The sequence below is a fragment of the Aythya ferina genome (assembly GCF_964211825.1).
Source record: "Aythya ferina genome assembly, chromosome: 22".
In the NCBI taxonomy this organism is placed as follows: domain Eukaryota; kingdom Metazoa; phylum Chordata; class Aves; order Anseriformes; family Anatidae; genus Aythya; species Aythya ferina.
Window position 1 is genome coordinate 1,824,055 of NC_140320.1, and position 25,759 is coordinate 1,849,813.

The window sequence follows — 25,759 nt, forward strand, 5'->3', positions numbered from 1 at the left end:
ATTTTCCCTCTTTAAACAGCACTGAAGATGATGAAAGTTATTTCCCAAACCTGTATTTCTTGTTCGCTGCACGCATGACTGTACTCCCTACTGATCAGCATTTCCGTGAGCTGATGAGTGATAACAAAACACCTTGAAAACCCTAAACAAAGCCAGTCCTCTGAGCACGCAACTGCCAGCAATCTCAGCGCTCTGGCTCAAGCTCCCCATGCATGACCGAAGAGTCTGAAGCACCAGCTGAGAGTTCAGCAGCGCTCCACAAAGCAGCAACATCCACTGGTCACACTCAGCGCTGATACAGTGCACGGCGCTCATGCTCGCCCGCTGTTCTGGAGTTTGCAACACAGTGACCCTGCTGGTGCCTTTTTCCTCTCCTGCACTCGCACTCCTCCCCCTGGTGCAGTTAGCCATGTGCGAAGCACGGCATTATTGCAACCTCTTGCCCTTCATCAACACGGCAGGGCCTAAATAAATCTATTCTCCAGAAAGCCACATCTGGTGCATTAACCTGGGGCCCCCTGAGTACCTCACAGCTCAGAGCCAGTAATATTTAGTAACTAGCCTGTTTTCTTCAACTTTTTGACTCATTTAAAAAAAAATAATTCACATACTGGAACACGGTGTATCCTGCAGTCAGTCCTGCTGCATGCTGCTTTCAGCAAATACCATTGTCTTACACAGGTCCCAGTGTGTTTAAACGGGCAGGCTGAGACGTTAGTACCTGTGAGAATGAAATGTTTGTTTTCTCTTTTCAGCCAAATAGCCAAGTGACAATCAGATTTTTCCAGTAGGTAACACCAGGTAAGTTGCCCAGAGATGTATTGTCCACAAAACTCCAGGCAATACCACGTTGTACATTCCATCTATAACTGCACAAGTACTTTGTTTCAATAAACTGCAGTCTGAAGTTCTTTTGTAGGAGTCTTTCGATTTCTGGGCATCTTACTCCCTAGTAATATATATATATATATATATATATTTTCTTTAGCAGGCACCAAGAAAACTTTGCATATGCACAACAGAGAAAAGGCCAAAAAGAAAATTACCTTCTGTTCTTTCATGAGCCACTGGGGATTTATCAAAAATTTTCCCTACGGAGAGGTACATCTAGATTCAGAAAGAGGCCAGGTACTAATTAAAAAGCCCACATGGGCATCAGCTGGTGTTTAACACCATTTTAACGTATCAGTGGCTGTGTGTTCCCACTGCCATATCCTATGTCGGCATATTGCTAGCTGTAACCAGATACAAAGGCTCATTTGCCAAGTCTCACATCAGTGAGATGAACACCTCATCTTCCCCTTGCTGCTATGGAGCTGGAGCTCATGAAATGTAAGACATACTCAGAAATCAAAGCAGTATTTCATGGCACTTCAGCACGGTATACAAAAGTGATTACAAAAATAAAAACATTGCTGTCTTTTCCCTGTGGGAGATAACGAACAACCCTCCAGGGCAGACAGCGTTACCTGGGTGCTCTCCACGTGGCCAAGGCTCCGCCATGCCCCAGAAAGAAGCTGGAGCTCGCTGCTTACCTGGCCCTGCCTGCTGGTACAGCCCTGCACAGGGCTGCAGGTGCTGCCACTGCGTGATGCAATTCTACGTGGAGCTGTACCTCAAATCCCCTTCAGAGGAAACAGAAAGAGTGTGCATATTTCTACATATGCATCCAGAAAAAATACCTTGTCAGGTGTTTTTCAAGGAGCTGATGAGAAACGTGGAAATAGTTTTGTTGGCAGAGCAACCATTAGGACTTGCATAACCTGCATAAATACCACTGGACCTGTATTATAATAACATCAAAATACAAAAATGAGCAAGACGGTATGAAATTTTTTTGTTAATTCACTGCAAGTCTCTCCACATTCTGTATTTTCAAAGTTCCAGTCACGGAGTCAAACAGTTAAGAAATATTTTCTGCTTTCACTATAATTATGAAATCATCTTGCAGAGGAAAGCTGAACAACATGACCCATCTTGCACTTAAAAACTTAAACTGGAGGGCAAATTTAAAAAAAAAAAAAAAGTCGAAGTGCACCTTAAAAGGCATACTTTTAAAAGTCAACCTTCTGATTTTTCAGAAACTTGACTGCTGCTTTTTAAATGCTTGAGGGGTCAGTTGTACTAAGGATAAGAAGTCACTCAAGTAGATCAGCATTTCTTTAAATGAGCCTTTCAGTCTCTGGTGTGACTGCATATACGCAGCCCAATTTAGGCAGAGATTCCCAGATGACACTTGTCCTTTCAGTCGGTGGTCTTCTCCACATTACAGAGCTTTCACCACTACAGCTCTACCCATGCAATTATGTCAGCAGAGCCTCCCTGCTAGGCACACAGACCTTGCCACAAACAGCAATCTTCCTGCACGGGAGAGTCATACATCAGCTGTAGTAGCAGGACCGAAGTACTTGATGCCCACAGGTTCTCACCTCTGCTGGTGAGCAGAGGGAGCATCTCCAAAGCAGACACAGTGAAATTAAGGTAAGAGGTCTGATTTTGTTCAGAAGTAGATGAGAAACCCTTGAATGCTTCAATAGTTATGCTACAGGAAAAGCCTACAGGCAGTAACATCTTGGACTGCTGTAGTAATTTGCAGAGTACATGCCAACAACCACTCTTGTGCTGTATCTCAGCTGACCCTATACAAGGAGACTGACCACTGCATCAGCCAGAGGACACCCTTTTTCTTTTTTATATTTATTATTTTTTGCATGTTCCCAGCTGACACAGCAGTGCTATAAAATCCTGTGCAAAACTGGCCAATGCATGACTGCTGCAGAGGACCTTTAGAGAACTCTCATTTTGAATTAACTGCTTCCATCAGAGTATGTGACAAAACTTTACCTGAAATCATCAACAGGAAGGTAAACTGTAGAGAAGACATTAGCACTATCAGATTGATGCTGCTGGAAAACAAACAAACCAAAAATAAAAACAAGAAAGTCCCCCCCCCCAAGGTATGCAGGCACACATCGACTGACTTCCACCCAAAATGTTGCACAAAACAACAAATGGGAAAACTCACCACCTTTAGTATAACACAGGCCAGCACTAGGACAAGGTATTATCATATAAGGGAGGAGATGAATGGCTAGAGGAAGCTATTAGAGAGAGTATAGGATTAAATAAATGGAGAAACCCTTCTGGGAGCCCTGGTAATTTTACTCTGATCTCCCTAAATTAAGTGTTACACTCACAGTGCAGAAAGCGCAGTGCTACAACTCAGCACCAGGCCAGACCCTACAGAAGGGCGCTGCACCCAAGCTCACCGCATGCCTTGGGCAGCCTCCAGCACAGGCAGAAGAAACGTGGTATCAACAGGCAGAGGAGAAGACAAAATCCTCTGTGTGTGATGACAGTGAGATGCTTTAACCAAACAAATGTCAAAAACATATTGCAAACTTATAAAATGTCAGTTTTTCCCATTAGGACACCAAATAAGTATATAAAAAAAGGTTTCTATACTATTCCAGTTATAAGCTTGTTTTCCACTCCCTTGAACAGGAAGGAAGAAGTGTAACATATGCAAGCATGTGTTACCTTTTTCACTCTGCCCTTGTGTATACACATGATTGTAATAACACTGCTATCTTCCAAAGGTGCTGAATGCTCCTAACAGCTGCGTGACAGCTTTCAGACAGGCCTTCACTTTCACACACCTTCATCTCGTTCATCAATCTAACATGTACTCTTAAAAGAGTCAGATGTGACAGTTAAGCAGTTGTGAGGGAAGAAAAATAAAAAATACATGGTTATTTATTCTGCAGTATCACAGGTACTTTTCTTCTGCTTTAACCTGTGATGGAAGCCCACTAGTGCGATTTGCCAGGATGTTAAATGTATCAGTTACATGGATGCAGACTGCTTCATCAAACTGAACACAAAAGGAAACCGTGCCATGGTAATTTACAAGGTATGAAAGACTCAAATACATATATATATATATAAACATATATATATAGCTTATTAGCTTTAGCTTTTTTCTCTTCTGATGTTTTCCAGAAATTTAACATGACAACTATGATATGTTAGCACCCAAATACATCAAGCTTTTTTAACATCTTTACTACTGATCAAAGAGGCAGAAAGCACTGAAAATGCCTAGAGGGAGGTTTCTGCACCATGCACTAGCATCACGTGCTTACAGCATTGTTGTCGATGACGCTGAAGTTTGCATTTACATCGCACTTTTCAGTAATGTCACACGTGTCACTAAACCTATCACCACAGAATCCAGAGAAAAAAATCATAGCAAAACAACTAAGTGATATCAAATTCTCTCCGAAGACTGTACTCCAGACACTATGAGTCATTTTGGAGAGCAGCAGACTGCTGATGGAGCACAGACTTAAATGGTTGTAGCCACCGATAATCTGTGGAACAACCAGATATCTACATGAATACCTACTTTTTTTTTTTTTTTTTTTTTGGCCCTGAATTAACCCAGCAGGGCTTTTTGAACCCACACAAATTCCATCTTCAACGTACCTAGTCTGAAAGACTTGCATATGAAGATGTGGTGGGGCTTTCCTCCACCTCTGCAATCAAGCCTTCACCCATACTTTTCTGCCTGCAAACAAACTGATCAGCATTCTCCAACGTTATGTACTTTGACAGGGCTCACCATTAGGTGCCAGATTTAAGGAGCAGCTGCATTCCAGCTGGCGTAGCTACACATGCTCTTCCTTGTGCAGGGAGCAGCCAAGAAGGTTCAAGCAATTCCAGACCTACTCTTTCTGGTGGTTTGCTTGGCTGTTTTCTGAGCAAATGCGGTGAAGTACGCATTCCATTGTTCGACTGACTGCACGTTGACTCATCTGAAAACAATTTAGAGGATTTATAATGATCTTTGCTCTGACATTTCCTCAACAAAAAGAAATAAGGAAAGTCAAAATCAATAAACTGAATTCAATGCTCTTTAAAGGAAAAAACTTTATCACCACACAATCTTATGGCCACAAAGCTTATGTTTACCTTTGCTAAATCATGCTAGCATTTCTGACCTGAGCATCTAACTGAGGAACTACTTCTCAGGGGGCCTAAGGGTCTCTTCTCCTGAAGTACATAAGCACCAAAGCAAAGCCCGGTATTCACTGCTTGTGTGGCTCTGCAGATGGAAGAAACGCTACAGCTCTTGTTAAGGACAGTTACAACAGCAGCACATTACCTCCAGTGTTGACAGCTACAGCTGGACAAGAGAGCAGAACAATGAATAAAAGTAGTTTCACCATTTAAATGTTAAAATTCACATGTATAGATACGTAGAACTTATATTTTAAATAAGCAAGAGGAAATCCTGGGCTTAAAAAACGATAGCGGGGTTGGAAAAGTTCAGCACGAACAGGTCCGATACGGAACAGAACATCGCATTCAAGGGCTGTCTGCATCTGGAGTTATTTGTGCGCAGCTGTTCCTGAAAAGTTCCATGTGTGATCAAGCCTTGGAAGGGGGAGAGTATTCAAAATCAGAGACACTCGGTGGAGTAAATATTTTTGAAGGATTCTGATGTTTGTTAACATACACTGACGCATGGAGAAAAGAGGAATTATTCTGACAAGTAAGCACAGTCCTTCACAAGCCAACAGCAACATCTTCACAATCTTCACCAAGCTAACTTCTGCTCAAGGATTGGAGAGGAGCCGTTTTTGGCAAATACATGGACACCACTGGGAAACTGGGGAAACTAATTAAAAATCAGAATGCACCTTACACAGAAGAGGCTGGAAGTTATGGATGTGCACACGAAGAAGAGGCTGGTGGAGATCTCCATGAAATACATACTGCAGCTGTTAGCATCTCAACAATACTGAAGGCGGGATAAAAAAAACACAACAGTGCTTCAAAATCAATACTGAGCTTTTTTTTCCCCTTTTTCTTAATAATACACAGTTCACCCTCATTTTGGTTTTGCTTTTAAGAAAAAGCTTCTAATTTTGCACTCAATCAATCAGTCCGGGATGTTTTTATAAGCAGGGGGAAACGTAATTTAGGTATCAATCTGTTTTCATAAATCAGGCTGCAGGCACCTGTCAAACTACAGGCTCACTGCCTGTTAGCCTGAAGCAGGCACAGACAGCGAGGGCAAGGAGGTAAGCGGCAAGTGCTTTGGGACAACACCACGCATATGCACCATAGCTAGCTGGTAGCAAAAGGCAAGAAATTGGTATTTCTAACACGGGTTTTCCCTCCCAGGAGCTCCACTCGTGGTGCTGTGAGCTCTTGCAGAATCGTCTCCCTCTGAAAGTTGCTTTCCTCATCAGAGCATCAGCGCTGGGGTGCAGGGTGGAGATGTTTGTCTCTTCTTTTCAGTAATGAACTCCCTGGCTGGCAGCCTCAGCATCTTTTCTCTGTTTCTTAAATCATGCTGGCTACAAGAACACAGCCTGAAGCTTAGCTACTCCATTTTCCCAGCAACCAAATCTTCATCATCTTACATAAAGAGTAACTCTTTGCTTTGCCAGCGCAGCCCCCACACAAGAGCAGCAGAGCTCTGACACTTTCACAGCTTCCCATGGGGATTTAAGTATCAGATATGGAGCGATCAGAGGCTTGTTAATCTCATTATGTTGTTCCTGCGAAAAGCTATGAGCAACCATGGCAGTATTAGACAAATTAGTTTGTAGACAAAAAAAAAAAAAAGCCAACACAGCTCTGGTTAACCTTCTGGGCATGAATTTAATAGCTCTCTGCAACCACAAACATTAGAATTCAAGAAAAACACTCTTCTGAAAGTGCTATCTTGTACTGGCCTTGTTCAACCATTAACAGGGAGTGGAGAGTTTCAGTCTATGACAGGCTAAGTATTTTCATGTGTGCTCATGAGCAGATCCCCTGGTAGTGTAAGAAGCTGGGAAAGTTGCAGGGAAGCTGTCAACACTGTGCATCAGATGAAACTGCAAAATTAAGAAATCATTACCATTTCTTCCTCCTTTTTTTTTTTTTTTCAATCCATGCTTTGTTTGTTTTCTCTTGGCATACTAGATGAAATCAACTTAACTTCAGAAAAATCTTCAAATGGCTCCTGTGCTGTGGATGTTCCCCCACACTGATGCTAACAGTAGCTGCTTTTGTACCTGCTTTTGTACCAGTAGCTGGTTTTGAAGCAGGCTTTGCTAATGCAAAAGCTTTCTGAAGGCAGGTTTTGGAGGCTGGGACAGCCACAGGCTTGCTTGCATTTTCAAAGAAGAACATCTGAGTATCACACACCTGAAGAAATGTGTTAGGGCACACGCCCAGAACTGAAACTCTTATCTCAAGCGTTGCAAGGGGCTTGCTGTGTGTTTCATGCCATACAAACATTTGGCCTCATTGTTATATCACTACTGGAAAACATTAAGATGTTGAGTCAGGGCCCCTCTTCCCATCACTCCAAATTACAAGATTTGCTCAGAAACCATGGAAAAAAATGTAATTAAGTAGCTTATTGCTTTTTTAATTTACCTTCCGACTCTTGGTTTCATGGCACTTATTGATATGGATCTCACATCTTGCATCAAAAATCTTTACTTAAAAAAAAATCATATTCACTGTAGGAATATGCACTTCTTTGGCGGGGGTGAAGAATTAGAAAAAGGCATGACAGACATTGGTCCTGCCCACTATCCACTCCCCAGCCAGCTTGCAGCACAGTGACACTGAACAAGCTGCAGTCATACACTGTGTATTTACACGTTACGTTTGTCTAACAGCAAGTAAGCTATTCCATTAAAACATTAGTACAAGAAAACATACAGAGATGAAAAAAAGATTCAAAAGCTTTGGATGTTTTGGAAAAAAAGTGTAATGTTATGGTTCAGTTTTAAGAAGGACAAAACCCTCTGAAATACACAAATGAAGAACTGTGGCCAGAAATTAAAGCATATTTGCATGGTTAAAGCACTCCTTTAGGGCTGAAATCTCATCTGCTACATTCCAATCCTGAACAACGTTTGGAGCACTAATTTATAAACCCTGGGGAAAAAATGTTGAGAAATCCTTGACTACTCAATGGCACTGTGAATAGGAAAATTGCTATATAATACATAATGAAAAGAAGAAAATACACATTGCTGGAGTTCATTAGTTTGTCACATTTGGTTTACAGCAACGAGCTGCACCCAGAGACTCAGTTCAAGTGGAGAGTCATAAAAACAGAACTGCCCCCTCTAAGAGCAGTTAAATCCCATCAGGACTACCTACTGCATTAAATTCATTTGCAGAGAAAGCAAACCATTCCCACCGCCTGCGTATCAGCTCATTGTCCAGAGAAGCCGACATCTTATTTCAGCAAAAGCAATAGGATGCTTGTGATCACCCAGTTAAAATTGCCCCTGGCTTGAACTGTCTGAATTAAAAACCAAAGAGCTATGTTAAACTCTTGGCATGCTAATGTAACAAGGGCTTTCTAGTCTTCACCATTATGAGAAGTGTCAGGTTAAAAGTCCTTCCCCACGTCCGATTAACCAGAGATTTCAGACCTCCCAAAGAAGCTTTCAAATGAACCTAGAGTAACTGTAAATATGTAATCCACCAAGCAGTAATGCACTGTCATCTTCTGGATGCTTCAGAGGTTTATTCAGCCATGCAACTTACTGAAAGGGAATGAAAGGCTAGGCAACCCTTTACGAACTGCAGTGGAAGCCATGAGGATAATCTAACACGGATGGTCCAGCACAGACACGCTGTTCCTGGCTGGGAGTTGAGCAGAGGTCAGGCCTGGCTCTGCCGATCGCCGTGCTGCTGTTACGGCCTCCTCCTGTACCCGAGCATCTCTGACCAGACACGGGTTCCCACGGCTTTGAAAGGGAGCTGGGCCAAGTCTTTTGGTAAGCGTTGCACTGCTACTGCTGCCTTTATGCAAGGGGGGAAGAAAACCAGCTTAGATTTGGGGTTCCATGAGAAAAGGCAGCAGACCTGCAAACTGGAATTAGATCACCTCCGAGGTGTCTCCAGAGGTGCTGGGATAATGAATTTTGCATTCAGTTTCAGAAAGCACAAGCAGAAGGAGCACATGGCACAAGAGAAGCCAGAACATAAGCAAGACCCTTCAAAGCAAGGGTGCCAAGCTCCAGTTCTTCCTCCTGCCATCCTCGCTCTGACTCATGCTCTGGTCCTCACCATCAGGCCAGAGCAAAAGAGCAGCCACGAGCCACCCACACGTGTAAGCGCAGAGGTTATATTGGAATTTGCTTTGGGGACACACACTTCAAACACATTTGCAAGCTCTTCCCTGTGAACAGGACGCAGGAAGCTCCTTCCACAACCAAGGAGAACAGAGAGCTAACAGCACCGTGTGCCTGTGCAAAGAAACCTGATGAAACCAAGGAGCTGCCTACTCCACCCCGCAGCCCTCGCTGCTGCAGCCAGTTCCTGTTCCCAAGGTACAGCAAGTTTGGAGGCGCACACATCCCAAGGTGCACATCGGACACTACACCTGCCTTGCTTCGTTTTCAATGCATGCACGGTGAAACCTGCCCTGTTCTGACTCAGCAGCTCCATCCCCACCTGCCTCACTCAGCATCCCCGTGACTGGAAGGCTCAGACCCCAGCCCAATTCCTCTGCTTTTTCCTTCGCACCCCCTACTCCAAACTCACTGCTTCCTCCTGTCCTCTCACTCTGCCACCTCTCGGCCTCCACTTCACACTTTGCCTCTCCTTTCTTCTTGCATCTCTCTTCTCTTTGCTCTCAGTCTTGCTCCATTATTTCTCGTCGGTCATCTCCAGCTCACCTTCAAGCATGAAAACCATCTGAAAACAAATCTCTTAAAAATTCCTGAGCACTACATTTTCCCAACTTCCAGTCAAAATGGGAATGTCCTCAATATACACAAGGCTGAGAAACAAGTGGGCATTACTTAAAGATTTTTAAAGTGTCCCCCCCCTAAAAAAATACTAATAAAAAAAAAAACACGTATTTAACCAAGTGAGAAGTTTTTATCATGGCAGTGTTTTTTTTTGTTTGTTTTTAAGACCAACATGTCCAGCTGAAAGCTTTCAGTTCTGGAAGAGAAACTTGCTTTAAAAAACTATTCTCTCTGTGTCCTCTACCTCTACACACAGGATCGCACCCTCCTGGTACTCTAAGCTCTGTACCAAGAGAACATAGGACTTTCAGTTTTGATGCACACTGTCAATAGCTATAAATTGTTAAAGAATAATCAGATACTTTAATTGGGAGATGTTAGAGCAAGCAAGTGGGAATGGTGCCCAGACAAATTCTAACAGCGTAGGAACCACTGGTTACTTGATCCTGTACGGACGGAGGGACGGGTCACCGAGGGCCACCTGCGGAGAAGATGCCCCCAGAGCCAACAACGCCGGCTGCTCCGTGCCGTGCTGTGCCTGCCCCTGGGATGACCACTGAGTGACAAGCCCTGGAGCTGCTGTTTCATTCCCCTTTCCCCTCCAGCCACGGAGCTACTGCTATGCACCAGGCCAGGAGACTGCAATCCGTCCACGTACCGCCCAGAAGACAACCTGGTTTCCCCAGCGGAAGAAATGTTTCAGCTCGGTTCTCGCTGCCTGGATTTACCTTTACACCAACAGCCAAACTCCCCACGCTCCCGGTATCAGTGCCAGGAGCAGCGGGCTGAGTACAGAGTTTAAAATACTTCTGTAATCCTATTAAGGGCAAGTCTTGCTTGTAAGAGACGATGCTAATTTTCATCTCTGCTTCGAAAAGCAGGACACAGGACGCACAGGGGTAAGAGATCTCCCCTTCGGAGACTCAGCCCCAGTGAGCCTGTACCAGGTTCTGTCACGCTCTGGACTCTGCGCAAGTGGCAGGAGGGAAAAAAGGGGGATTCTCACTCAAATACGTTTAATCCACAGGCTTCCCTGAAATACAAGATCTGTTTGGATGAAACTGGCATAGGTTGCATCAAATCATTGCTAAACTTTACCTTTCCTTAGCCCCGGACCCGGAATCCTGTGCTGCTGGTGCCGGCCACTTGCAATGTCGGAGGTCTCGCCCTGCAGGAGCTGCGCGCCCCAACACTCACATTCCCAAGGGAATTCACAGGGAACAGAAATCCTCTGGAGATCCTATTTACGGAGCTCTATACAGCGTTTGTGCATGCGTATACATGAATGCTAATGTATTGTGCATTGTGCTTTTTCTGTCACAAAGGAGACTGGGGAGTGTGAGGGCTCCAGCATCAGCACGCTATACACATTTAATTTTTAAATACAGTTTTCTTTTTGAGAAAGGGGAACCAAAACCACCAAACTGGCTTTCTCACAGCACCTCAGTCACTGGTAGAACAATACAAAGATACCCAGTAGCAGCTCTCCTACGGCAAAATACTTGAAGACGAGAAAGCAGACTCAGAGGAATTTTGCAGTGCTGCTATGAGCCTTTCTCCTTCAGCTTCTGGCAGTGTAAACTGAAGTGGGTGGAGTTAGCATAAATTATCAAGACTTTGTTGATAATGTATTCTACAGTGAAATAAGAACCTGTGTCTTCAGCTTCTGGCAGCTATGTCCATAAATAACTTTTAGTTTGGTAGAAATGCTCTTGATCTTTAAACCAGGTAGGTGGTAACAGCATGCCCAGGGAGGCAAGTTTTAAATTATGCTGGTTCCCCACCTCCCTCCCTTTTTTCCACCAGGAAATATTTATGCACTCTCAGCCTTAAAGTAGAAAATCCCAACTGAAGTGTAACAGCAATAGGCTTATTTCATATCAGCCACAGAATAAATCTAAGCCTAGGGTGAAGGAGACGATTTGCCATGAAGATAATCAGCCCTGGCTCATTCCACAAGAATTTAAGCTACACAATAACCTGGCCCCTCCAGAACTACTGCTCCTAAATCCACACCGTATCAGCAGCACTTAGTTACCAGTTAAAAAGGAAAAGTACACGTAGATGCTCAGCACAGAACCTTTTGCTCAGTGCTGTTTTCACACAGCATGAGTGCAGAGCGTGTGCTTCACTCCACCACAGACAGGAGGGATTTCACTGCTGGTTAAAAGCAGGCAGGTTTCACTCACACTAACAACAACATTCTACACACACAGAAAATGCCTCAAAGACCACGCCACACGAAGGAAAAGGGATGCCAAATTATACTTCATCTGCTTTCTACATGCTAGCGTTAAGCCATGCAACGTAATCTGATCGAAGGGTGTAATTAACCCTTCTCCATTCAAATACTCAACCACTTAAAAGATAGTCATATACATACGCTGAAAAATACACTAAAAATTGAAATGAAGTTGCATTAGCTCAGTGAAAATGACATGCTTGCCTTCTGAACATCACGCTCTGCATTCTTATGAGGCATTGCTGCCTAGAGCCAGCTGCGAAACGATCCCAGTCCTCGGCGATCCGCACCCACAAGCGCTCCGTTGGTGAGCCAACAGGGTTAACAGCACAGCGAGCATCTCCGCCGCGCTCACGTGCAGGGATGTAGCAGTAGCACTGACCTTTGGGGCTCACCCGCTGCCGCCCCTGCGTCCCGGTGAAGCTCCGCACGCCCGGGGAAGCTGAGCGAGACGCGGAGCACCCGCGACGCCGGGCTCCCGTTCCGCCTTCCCTCGGCAGCACCGCTCCGCGTTGTTCTCCCGAGGCTGCCACAGGCACTGCAGCTGAAAGCCTGCCCCAGCTGCACGAGGCGGGTGTCCTTGCCCAAGCTGGATGTTTTCACCCCAAAATTCAACTTCTGCGAGCAATCAAAACGGAGGCTATTCCCAGCTGTGCCAGCTGCTGCGACCTCATTTCCTCAGGGTTCTGCTTCCTGCTTTTTGGAAATTGGCTAGGATCTGCAGGGTTCCCAGAGGAGACCCGTGCGGCTGGATTGATTTCTGCCTTTACGCAGCCTGCTTTAAAAGTTCTGCAAAGCTGATATTGCGCTTCCCACTTTCCAGTTTATACACTGAACCGTAAACAAGGAATAAGCGTTATTAGCCAACTTTCAGATCCCATGAAAGGACTGAAGTGTTTCATCAGCCCCCCCCTGCAGCAGGCTAGAAGATTAAATATCCCTAAGAGGCAGCGAGGACCAGCAAATAAAGGGGAGGACCAGGATGATGGATGAGTGCCTTTCAGTCCTGGCTTTGCCATTAGCTTGCTGCGTGACCTTGATCAAGTCGTTTTAATCTTTCTGTACCGGTACAAAACGCAGAGCTATTCCCACCTCCGAGAAATGGTGCAAGTTCTTTGTATTACTGCCGCTATTTGCTGAAGGTCTAGCTCAAAAACACAAGCTGTAATTTGTAACAAATAACATCAGCTGCTGCCTATATGCAGGAATAGAGCCCAGGGAAACCCAACATGTGATCTGTGCTCTCTCGGTGTAACACAAGGCCTAAAAGACAGAAGATTTACTAAATAGAAACACTTTCTTGCTTAAAGTTCCAGGGAAAAGGCTACCCAGTCCCCCATTATGCAAAACAGTCAATATAACTATTGATTTTTTTCTTTTTAAATGGTCAGATCAGTGTTGTTGGCTAAGTGCTGTGTAACTGAGCAGCACCACCTTGTTAGACCCAGTGCGTGAGGACTCGGCTCACCTTGGTTCAGCGGCTGAGGCAGGGAAAGCTGCGAGCCTGGCAAAGAGGGCAGAGCAAACAGGTTCTCCCTGTTCCGTGCCTAGAAAGCCTGAATGACTGTTTCTAAATCCCTTTCTCCCAATGCTAATTTTTCTTTGTTTCACCAAAACAGACCTGCCCCAGTAGGACAAGCTAAAAATAAAGAGAACTGAATATGAAATAATACGCTCATTTAAAAACAACTCTTCTCACTTTGCACCAGGATAAAACAGAGCTCTGAGAGCCCAGATGTGTAAGGGTGCATCCTATAGCAATGCAGCACGGAGCAAGAGCAGACCCGTTTAATAAAGGGATAAAGCACAGGAACTCAACAGCTCCTGCCCATACCGCATCGGTTAGAGCCCAAGGTGTGCCGCTGGGCGTATTGGTGGGCCAGAAGCTGTGGGGAGAAGCACAAGGAGATGCCGTCAGGGTACAGCTCCGGCAGGTGCCGTGCCTGCTGAGGACCTGGGCAGGAGCCACGTTCACCCCTGCACAGGGGTTCAGCAGGGCCACTGCCGCTGAAGGTGCCGTGCTGCTGCTGCACTTGGGGCTGCAGCGCTGCCAGCCGCGCTCGCGCATCGTCTCAGCGCCTCTTGGCTCGGCTGTCTGCATCAGATACTACCTGTCGGCTCATGCTCTGACTGCCAACTCCCCAAGGCTAGAGAGAGACACCCTGGATTTTTATTTGTGCCTTTTTCTGTACAGGCCTTTACTCGAGACCAGAGCTCTGGATTCTATACTTAAACAACAAAAAAATAAGTATTTTCTTCGAGAGCCTACAGGAATTCACCGGTTATTAGGAAACAAAGCTGTGAACATTTCTATGCCATGTTTTAAAAAGGGTCTTAAGACATCCTGTGGAAGCTCAGGCCCAAAACTGTGCTACAGTGTGATGTAAACGGACAGCCTTACCGCACATGAGCTTGATTATTTCTGCTGAAGGCGAGTTTTGACAGTAATGAATCATTTCTCTTACAGATGAGGTCTGCTCCCCAGTCAGCTACATTTGTACTGATTTGGGACCTAAATTATCACAACAATAGAAACATAAAAATTTGGTCCCAACTGTGGTGAGGACTGAGTGTGTTTGTGTTTGTTTGTTTTTTTTTTCCGTTTTTTTTTTTTTTTACTTTTTAATGAAGAGAACAGAGCAGAACAGCATCAGTAACTGCAAGCTCCAATTTTCTGGGAACATTTTCTCCTAATCCTCAGGGGAACAGGGAGCCGGGCAGGATCAGCTCCCCAGCCCAGAGCTTCTTTCTGACACAGCCACCCTCCTGACCAACTCACTAACTTCCATAGTGACAGCTTACAAGAATGATAATTAGCTTTACACAATGATTCAACCTTCTACTACTTAAATGGGGAAACTGCATTGAGAACGCCTTTTCAGACAGTTCTCTAACAGAAACTTCTGCCAACCACAAAGAATGAGATTATACAACCTGAATACCACTTGTCACCTCCGCGGATGCATTCGTTCCTCCTTTGATAGTTTCCTGAATGTAAACACTGCTCCATTTAAGGAGAAAAATTCTGACCAAGAATGGATTTTAAATCTAACCTCTTTGACTGCTTGAGGTTATCTAGGCAAAGAAAGAGCAAGGATGCTACAAGACAGCTTCCTCCCTTGCTCTAGCATAATTTTTCATTAAATTAAAAATGAATTCAATTAATAATGTATGCATGACAAGATAATGTAGGACTACTTTTGCTTCCAAAAGCAAATGAAATTCAATGGAAAAATATCTCTGTGTTTATATATATATATATATATATATATATATAAAATTGCCTAAATGACTTTAAGCATCTCCATCTTAATACTGTATATTACAACCAAAATTTTCGGTAAGGCATTGCTCAACGTGCCCTGGCACAAGTTCAGGAAACGTGAAGACCAACTGGCCAGCTGGAACCAAGAAGCTAAAATATTTAAAAGAAAATCTTGCGGCTAGCCCGAGACAAGAACTATTTCATTGCTAATTGATGACCGAGGTCACAAAGTGCTCTCCGCTGAAGCATATGACAGGACATTTGCCTTCTCTGAATGACTGCGCTCCGTGGCTCACTCTGTTCGATCCCATGTTACACGACCAAGTTTTTATACCGGAAAGACTTGGTGAATCACAGCACGAGAAGGAGAAAAACAGGCTGCAATTTCTGACTGACAAAACTTATGTCAAAGCCTTTCAACCCCTCCTCACCACATCAGACGCTCCTTCTGTACGGCTGAGTTAAAGGAGTCTCCGAGGGCTGGCCCAAGCCGTGCCTTCCCCGGGAAGAAAACCAACGCTGAGCAGGCTGCAGCAGCCGCCTTCTAATCCCTGTCCAAAGGGGAGTTTGCATTCCTGCACATGCTCCCATACGAGAACTGTGCTCAAGGCTGTATTTAAAAGACAAGGCTACCGCCAGGACCGCACACCTCCGCAATTAATCATCTTCAAAGGCCCTTTATACAGCTCTGCATTGGTACATCTCCATGACAGTTACTGCTTGCTGGATTCCTTGGTATGGACCTCGTTCTTCTGATGATCAGCTGAAGATATTTTATGGATTCCTCTATAAACACACTCCAGAGTATCCGTATATGCAGTATCAGGGGAAGGACAAGGAAAGAAAGTTTAGGATCTCACTGAAAAGGACCAGCCCTGCCGATACCTCAGGTCGGGGAGGTGCTGAGATGCAGAGGAAAACCTCCTCGTCATGCCGGGCACGTAACACGGAACATCCTCAACTCCCAGCCAAGTCCTTCTTTAAAGGTATCAGGTGCATTTTTTCTTTATTATTTTTTAAACAACATGGGTCATTAAAGGGACATCCATCAGTAAAGCTATTGCCAGAGCTGCCCACCAAGAAAGCAGAGCCAGCAGTGCACGACCCTGCCCTAGCCCCGAGGCCAGACCAACCCTCCAGGTACTGTGTGGGCGCTGTGCCCGTGCAAAACCTTGTGGCACCCACACTGCACGACGAGGTGGGTGACCTCCGGCACGACACCGCTGCAGGGAAGACATGGCCTAACCTACTTTATATCCATTCTGATCTGAATTTGGTACTGTGAAAATGACAAGTGCAAAATTAAAACAGGATGCCTGTACTTCAGCTGGACTAGAAACCAGAGAGAGAAGGGAAGCTACAGAGCAGCCACCCAGCCCTGTACCCAGCACGGGACGTGTTGCAGGTATTTTTAAGTCAGGAACCATGACCTTCTCCGGTGCAACCCCTGCCAGGAGAAACAGGCACTTCCTGCAACACAGTTAGTGCAACCTCATTGCGAGGTGAGGAGGAATCCAGCCTCGTGGAGCAGACTCCAAGCCAGGTGACTCATTTCAGTGCTCCCACAGTGCCTTTCTTCCTTCATCAAGCAGCCTCAACAAGCTGCCTCTCGGTACAAGTTCATGCCTGCACAAGTGCCCTGCGATGCTCAAGGTGTGTCTGCGCAATCCACCTGCTTGCACTCAGCGCCATCAACACCTCAGCCACCTGCCCTCTAGGGAGAGAGACATGAAGGGGTAGGGGGGAAGCATGGGTTTGAAATGTATCCCTCAAATGGGTTAGACATGGAAAAAGAGAGCTTTGTGTTACAAAAGAAAAGGGAAGCTTTATTTAACATTTACACGTTCAGAAGTCACCTTTGTAGAAATGGATCATCAGCCTCATTTCAAAACCTACCCACCTGAGCCTAGCGAAAATGCAAGATAAACTGCCAGGACAAGAAAGGTCCTGAGGGACACTGAACGGAGACATGAGAGAGAAAAGCAAACACAGCAGTTACTCCACACGTTTTGTTTTCCTCTGGACGTGCAGAAAATGTAGAGCTGGCTCAGTAGCAGAGAGCAAGCAGAGGCAGGCTCAGGGAAAACAGAAGGTGGCCGGGCACCTGATGCTGCTCTGAAGAGCTCTGCCACCTGTAAGACTCGTGGGGAAGAGAGCAGCGCTGTCTTTTCATGACAGTTTGATGATGCAAGAGGACTGCCTCGCCTGCAAAAGGAGTGTCTGAGTGGAAGGTGGCCAAGTCTGGAGTCAGAGTTTGAGTAATAGGGGAACGGGTCGAATGGCAATTGACACAGGCACATGTCGCTGCGACCAGGTCAAAGTCCTCAGAGATAACAGCTTTTTGGCCCCGAAGGACAGCACTTAAGGGAGCAATTCCTCTCCCGTACAAGAGGCTAGCAATAACGAAGAAACAGAACATCCTGAGAGGGATTTGAGCATCTGGGTATCTATCACTGAAACAGGCTGCACAGTAGTTGAACGTTTTTGCATGCTTCCCCCATCTGTCCGTCCCTCTCATTTCTGAGCATCATTCCACAGTTACTCAAGTCCCTTTCCACCAGCTGCTCTTCACATATAAGCTGATCCTCTCCAAACACCTTGGTAATGGCAATTTTGTCCCAGGAGCTGAAAACTGTGCGCCAGGCCAGCTGTTAGCGCCATCAGACTAGCTCACCTAGAGGACACGTAAAAATATCTGATGGGATTACACAGTCAGTCTTCTGCAGCAGCAATGATTCAGCTCCATGCCTGTGTACCACCACGAATCCCACCCCTGAGGAAGAATTTCCTTTAAGCACCTATCGGGTAGCTGTCACATACCCCATCAGGCACCCAGTGCCTAAATATGCAGTCATACAAAGGACTCCCTCCCACATAAGGCCAGCAACAGGCTGCTCTGTTTCTTATATTAGCCAACTCTAATTTGACTTGCAGGAATACACTGTAGACGAGTGGTAATAATTCTGTCCCTATAGTCACCTTAGTATCCTCTTGGATAAAAGCTCTCCTTTTTCCCCAAGACAGTTGCAAGGAAAGAGGAAGGACAATTTTTGTCTTCTGTCATTGTCTGTTCTTTTCACATTCTCCTTTCATTCTGAATAACCCTCTCTGAAATGGTCCCATAGTTTTGCTTGTTTGGACATTAAAGTTTGAAATGGTACAGTTTAGGTATTCCTGTCTGTATATTGTCTTGGTTTTACGCTTCCTGTCACCTAAACGGAGTTACATCTCTGTTTTTCACATTCACCATCCAAGCACTTCATAGCACCTTGCTATGAAGGGATATTGCCAATGTTCTCATTGGGAACAACAGGGAACTGCGAAAGAGCAGACGAATGATAACTCAAAAATTACCAAAGATGTGCGTGCGATCTCCCAGAGCGTGGATTAATAGAGTCAGGCCAGGTTTTTCACACTTACCCAGAAAAGAACGTGTGCTTCTTCAGAGATTAGCGATTAAGGACTGAGCCTTCCTGAATGGCTAACAAAGCCAGGCCACCACACCTCACCAAAGTGAGCCTTGGTGCCTGCATGAAGCTTCATTAACTGAAGCTGGATTCCACAGGAACACTATTACAGCAAGAAGGTATCTTTAAATAACTTCTCACGACCTCTCCCTTTGCTTTCATAGTGCAAAAAGGCTTCCAGAATCTGTCCCCCTCCACTGGTGTTAAAAAGAAAAAAAAAGGTCTGTCTTAAGCCCCAGATGAACTAAACCATGAAGCTCACCAGAACTTTCACTTTTCTGTTCCCATCTTTTTTTTCACTGCTTTCCTCTACCAGGTTCTTACACAACTATGCTCTTTTTCAGGTTCTCATCCTTTCAAATTTCCTGCTCTCTGCCTTATCGCCCCCTGCTTCCCCACTTGCATCTCTCACCATCCTGCTGTTACTTTATTCACTTCCCATTTTCCTTTTCCTGAAAATCAGCTCTTCCCCCACCTCTTATCCATACTCATATTCACCCATGGATGAACATATTTCCCTTCCCCTTTCCCAAACGCTGCTTTGTAAGAAACTCCTTTACTCCAACAGAGTAAAATCAGTCACTTTTCAAGTGAATCTTGCAATTGTTAAACTTACGGAGACAGGTTGGAGGAGTTTAGCAATGTCCTTCAGCTGTCCCTAATCAACGTTTTATGCCTAATGTTTTACAGACAAAAGAAATGCCAAAGTTAAATCAAGTATCCAGTGTGCTCAGCACAAGTCTTTCTTCCTTAATACCACAATCAAGAATGCTTGAAAAGCACAGGATGATCTCCCACCGGGCTCGCTGCTTAGAACAGGGAAAACACAGCAGGATGGATAGAGGTGTTCACAATCATTTGGAAGAGGCTCTGCTCTGCTCCTAGAGCTGGCAGGTCTCAATTGCTTGCAAATATAACTGGCTGGAACCCTCCAAATAAATTAGGTGTGGGATTGGCTGTGATGGTAAGGGCTGAATAAACGGGCTGACGCCATACTTCAGCCTGTGCTTTGCAGAAGGTGCCTGCTCAACAGAAAGGACACAAATAAACAAACAACATGAAAGAAACACAATATGCATAATCCCTCTAAACAGGGCTGAAACTTCTCAGTGCATGGGGGTAGCATATTATCTTCGCCTGCAGGGAGATTACTTCAGTCCCAGTTCTGTATCTGCAACTTCTCCTACATTCCCACATCATAAACACATGAATATTCTGTTTTGTGAGGTCTCAAGTAATATTCCAAGAAACTGTCATTCAATGTCTTATTAACTACAACGGTTCTACAGCTAGAGAACTGTATTAATTGCAGACCTCAGTGACAGAGCAACTTCTTGCTGGTACTGGGGTTGTTTGTTTTTTTTAAATATTGCAGAAGCGGATAACGAATGGAAACGTAGCTCACAGACATTACATAATACAAATGTTGTATGGCGAGAAATGCCGCTCCTACTCCTGCCTCCAAGGACAGCCACTGGAGCTCCAAGCTTTCGCCAACCTTCAAGGGGAAGGAGCGATTCCAACTACCACTGACACCAGCACAAAGTACATGAAGACAAAACACAGCACACATCTTTACAATAATCTCTGCATGAAAAAGCATTGATTTCGTTAAAAACTGGACATAAATATTTTCTGCTTAAAAATATATTCTGAATTTTCTCCAAGTATAGCTTCTGTTTTTTTTTTTGTTGTTGTTGTTGTTTTTTTTAATGTACCACTGAAAGCTTTTTTTAAAAAAAAAAAAAAAAAGAAAAAACAGAACAGAGTTAAATGAGAATAAAATGGCTGTTTTGAACATAGAGGAGAGATGACACTTCCTTTTCCTCAAATGAAAAAAAGGAGATGAAAGACATCTAATTTTCTGTCATCACAATCCATTTTTATACACAGATTCTTGTTAATTGCTTTTCTTATGTGTATAATCTAATCTTTTAAAACTATAATAAAGCTGAGAAGCACCAGAAGAAAATAAGACTGAGACAGAGCTTGGGGAATTTCTTTAGCAAAATTTTCATTAGTTTTGCACAGAGAACAACATTCAAGAACCTTGGGTGCATGTTGCAGTGAGAGATCTTAAAAGGGGGAAAAGGACACACAGAGAAATGTATTAGTGTCCTGCCCCAGGCTCAACATCTACAACACCTAACACACCAAGGGTACCGGTTTGATGGGAAAAGGAACATGAGTTGTTAAACGTGCCAGAAAACAAGAAGTAAGATATGCTGAAAGCTTCCCTTAAAAGCAGCGTGGCTTGGAAGCAGCTTGGGGTAACTCATCCCCAAGCCACAAGAGCCCAGCACTGAGGTGCGGCACGTCGAGGCTTTAACACCACGGCTTCCGAACCATCACCACAGAAAAGAAAACAGTAAGATTTAGACAGATGAACTGGAAACAGCCCCTGGTAGGATAAAAAGATGCTTCCTCATTAAATTTAAACAAGTTAACTTCAGGTGTGCTACAACTTTCAAGTGATACAACACCAGAAAAGAATACAGAAGATTCTAGTAGTTGGGTTCTTACCATCATTAAGAAACCCTTAATTCAACAATTTAATGAGCACACAAGGTGTAAAGCCAGCAGTTAAAAAGCAGACAGTCTCCACAAGGTACCATTTATAGATATCCACAAATCCACAGATAACTAAAATTAAACACAAACTGAAGAAATAGATTTAAGCAGTTTCACGGTAATTGGAACTAACAGGAGATTTTACAACTCCAAGAAGTTAATTTTGCCTTTGTGCTCAAAGTTCTGCAGCAGAGCTGGTTTTCACTCCAAGTACAATGTTTTGCAGTAGGTATTCACACAACACAGTAGGTTATTTGGTTATGGGTAAGAACAGGATTTTGCATACACGCAATGCTTACTACTCATTTTAGCATATACTGGATTTACCTCACTCAGCAAAAAGCTGGGATGTGTACAATTATTGCCTCTCCTTTCCCCGTGATGTTTATTATCATTGCATATAACTTAAGAGGTGACTTCTTAAACCACTAAGACTGGGTTCAAAAACCTGAAGTTCATAAGCAACTTTTTGGGACAAGACCCTCAGATAATCACAAAACAGAGGAGACACCAGGATGCTGCGCTCTTGTCTACTCTCCTGTTGCCTACCTTGCTCCAGCATAAGAGAACTCATCTTGCACCATGTTTTCGAAAACACATCCCACTCACTGTTTGAAACTATGGTCTCCTGAACACAGCTTGAAAGGATGCCACTATTTGAGGGGGTGGGGAAAAAGAAGAAGAAAATAAACAAAAAAAGCCAAATAAAACAAACAAAAACAACCTACAAATTCAGCTAAATTCAGCTGGAAGAGCAAGAAGTATTAGTTCCTTTGCAACTTCCTTCATATGAGAGAGCAGAATTCTCCCTAAAGCCAACTCACTGGTTAGACTGAACTCTCTTTTTGGTTCACAAACTTGCTTTCATTATTTCCCAAAGAATTGCTGTTGGCATAAATCAGGTTCTTTGCCAATTAAAGAGTAGGAACCTAGCATAACTTGCTAAACACAGCATATGCCTGAAAAACACTCTACCTGTGCAACCTTGGGTCAAGGCTTAGACCCTGGTCTTTTGGGGTGACAGGAACAGGATTCCTCAAGACATTCAATGCAAGGCGTTTTGAGCATATCTTTGGTCTTTCAGTATCTATTTCATGCATGAGTGCTCAACAGGTACAAAACTTCAGGTATGATACAGCTTTCAAATGATTTTTTTAGAAAACAAAAAAAGAATACAGAAGATTCTAATAGCTGGGTTCCTACCATCATTTAAAAAATGCTTAAAAAATATATATATTTTTCCCTCAAGGAAAGCTAGCTCCAATAGTGCCTAGGCATCCCAGTCAGATCACACTCCGCAGTGCCAGCAGAAACATTCAAAATACAGAAGAATTTGCACAGAAAAGCTGGAAAAGAAACAAAAGGACGGGACATTAAATAACTTGTCTGAGCACACACAACCAATTACTGTGGGATTACAGTACAGGGCTCCCGACTCCCAGGTCTGCTTCCCAATCCCTTACAGTCCACGAAGGCTTAACAGTACAGATTTTTCTCTCTCAATAAAACAGGAAGAAAATCCACATTGCGCCATAAAGATGTGATCTCAATGCAGTTACCTGCACTTCTTGTTAAGCTAAAACAAGCCCTTTAAGGTCACTTCTGAAAACTAAACATAAAACAAGCAAGTATTAAGTAAATTTCTTCATAGAATACAATAGGACATGAAAGTCTAACTCAAACCTAACCTAACTTCAAGCAGTCTAGCAGGACAGAACGTAATGCATCACCAGAGAAACATGTGGCCTTCTGCTGTAAGCCCAGGGCAGCCGAAGAGCAGATCCCTGTATTGACATCAACCACAGCTGCCTGGCACCAAGCCTCAGCCCACCTCTTTAAGTCCATTTTAAAGCAGGATAATGGCAAAAGAATCTGTCAGTAAATCAATGCACCACCCCTTCAGTGTAAGGGTGGGAAGTTTGCTGGAGACGTGAGGTGGCTGTACTGCAAAACAGCTTTGGGAAGGGGAAAACAACGGGAGAGGTTGCTGCATGCCTCCTGTGCCCAACAGCTGCACTCACTGCACACGGGACACGATTCCCCTAGTGCCTGAAAACCCAGATGTGCTCCCAGGGGAACAGAGAGGGCACCAATAATTCAGAGTGGCTTGTTCGGCCTATTTGTCCCATCACACAGGTGAACAGTCAGATGCAACGTCTGGGCTTTCTTTCAAGGAGGGCCAGGACGCCACTTTTAAGTCTCACCGATCCACACATGGCTTTAGGATGTCTCAAAGCTAACTTGCTGTAAGACAAAGGAGGAAGAAATTCACTATGTTCAAGTCACAGCTATAAAAAGAAACAAGAGTGCCAGACTCCTGGGTGACAACTGCCATGCAGCAGGAGGTGAATCATGCCCTGGCATAGGCAGGCTGTAATTTGGTGCACAGAAGTTATCATAATCAATATTTATAGATGAGTATTTTTATAAAAAGGATGTACATTTGCCACAATAACGATTTGGAGACTGCTCTTCAAATATAAATAAAAAGAGCTAGCTGAAAATTGTCCCTATCCCATCCCCTGCTCCCCAGAATAAATCTACCTTAAAGCCTGAGTGTGCAGATAGTTCACTGTAGGAAACTGAACGGCTGGGCAACAAAATCTCAGAGCAGGAGTCACATGCTCCTTTTGTGCTTGTTGTAGGACAAACTGAGGAAACAAACTTAGAGAACCAAGTGCAATTATTTTACAATACTACTACAGAACTGGCTGGAAGCTCCTACCGAGCAAAGTGCTGCACCAACACAAAGACCGCCTCTGTTTCATAGAGCTGCGTATCAAAAATAATCACCAGAATATAACCACTGTCGCCAACAGCACTGTAAGCAAGAGGTGGCTGCTCAATCAGGGAAGCATTACGAAACTTGTTTATAAATATCTTTAAAGATGTGCTGCACTGTTGTGCAACTGTTAAATGTGTTCATATTTCCAGCATGAAAACAAGCGCTGTGAAGAACTCCTGAGGGATGAATCTCTGGGAGGCAATGGATAAATTTCAACCGCGCAAGTTTATTACTGGGATGTTTCTGACAATTTCATGCTGTAATGGCTGTTAGAGTAAGCCATCACTGGTGCTAAAGCTGGTGCCTCTGCAAAGGCTCTCCAATTTGCAGCAACAGCAATATTCTGCTCTCTGCGTCTTGTGGTCTATTACCTATTTGGTGAGGAACACCTCACCAAAGGGTTTAAAAAAATATATTTTACAATAAACTTCCTAGAAATCAAGATATTCAAAAATAAAGAAAATCTAAGCTCTATTGATGCAGTTGACAGTTACACAGGTAGCTAGTTTTCAGGCTTCTGATGCTCACTACAAGTTCTACAGGTTCATGGATTTGCTTCAAAAATATAACCTAGGTTTATATTAAAAAGGCCTGATATTTCCAAATCAAATCAAGCCCATTCCCATAACTTAAAACACTGAGCAAAACTCAAAAACATGTCTTTTACAGATCAAACAGGAGAACTCATGGCTGATTTGATTCACATTCTGGTGGTGCCAAACACCAGCGTTCCAGAAGCAGTAAACTGTGCATCCAATTACCAGGTGTGTAGTTCAAGGGACTGCATTTAAATGAAGATTATGAAAGTGAAAGGGACATTAAATGCCTTTTTGATTAGAAAAATGAGTGCTTGAAGTGACAAGTGCTCAGGGAAAAAGGGCTTCCCAGGTACGGGGGAAGGTACAGCAGGTCTCAGAGACGTGAGACGAAGCTCGTCGCTAAACTCAGAGCAAGAAAAACTTCAGCAAGAAAAGTTGGGGCATGCCGAACACCGTGAGTTATGGAAAAAATGCAACCAGGCAGGTTCACTTAGCACAAAACCCGCACTACTTTATGAGCCTTTACATCTAAACACCTTTTTCTCCCCCCCACTTCTGCCGTGAGCTGCCCCTCCCTGAGCACACGGGCCCACACACTGACTGCGTGTGACAGCGGCTGCGCTGCTGCCTCTTCCACGGCGCCCCTCCTCGTAACAGAGCAGAAACCTTGTGGCATTTCCAGGGTTCACCCAGCAGAAGCCTGCTCTCCGTAAACAAATCTAAATGAATTTAGCTTTACAGCTTCCACAGTCTGAAGCAATACGGTCACTAGGAAGGATTTCAGCATCCCCAAGGCCTCTGCTTTAGTGCAGCACAGCACTAGACCTGATATTACAATGTTAATTCAAAACGGATGACATGCTTACCAAGCTAGCACATTGAAACACCGTGTAGTAACATAGTAACTTACATTTTAAACATAGGATATGATTTTGAAAGGGTGAGGTCCATTAAAAAATATATATATAAATCTTTAAGGCCAAATAGGGGCAAAAATGAAGTTTTCACCTAACCCTTCAGGCAGAGGTTTTGCAGGAGCAGCAGCCATGTTCCCCTGCAATCTCGATTTCAGTGCCTGATACCAAATGTTTTTCCAATATATTGCTTC

At 44.1% G+C, this 25,759-nt stretch overlaps 1 protein-coding gene across 5 annotated transcripts in view; it reads right to left on the bottom strand.

Moving 5' to 3' along the window:
* ARHGAP32 (Rho GTPase activating protein 32) overlaps positions 1-25,759 on the bottom strand; it is a 265,176-nt gene that overhangs the window by 181,529 nt on the left and 57,888 nt on the right. For 2 of the 5 annotated variants that reach the window (XM_084495629.1, XM_084495626.1), the window contains exon 3: positions 4,732-4,817. The exons of the other annotated variants lie outside the window; for them this stretch is intronic. In XM_084495629.1, the coding sequence (XP_084351755.1) occupies positions 4,732-4,817 (86 nt within the window). The remainder of the gene's footprint in view (positions 1-4,731; positions 4,818-25,759) is intronic. 5 annotated transcript variants of the gene reach the window in all.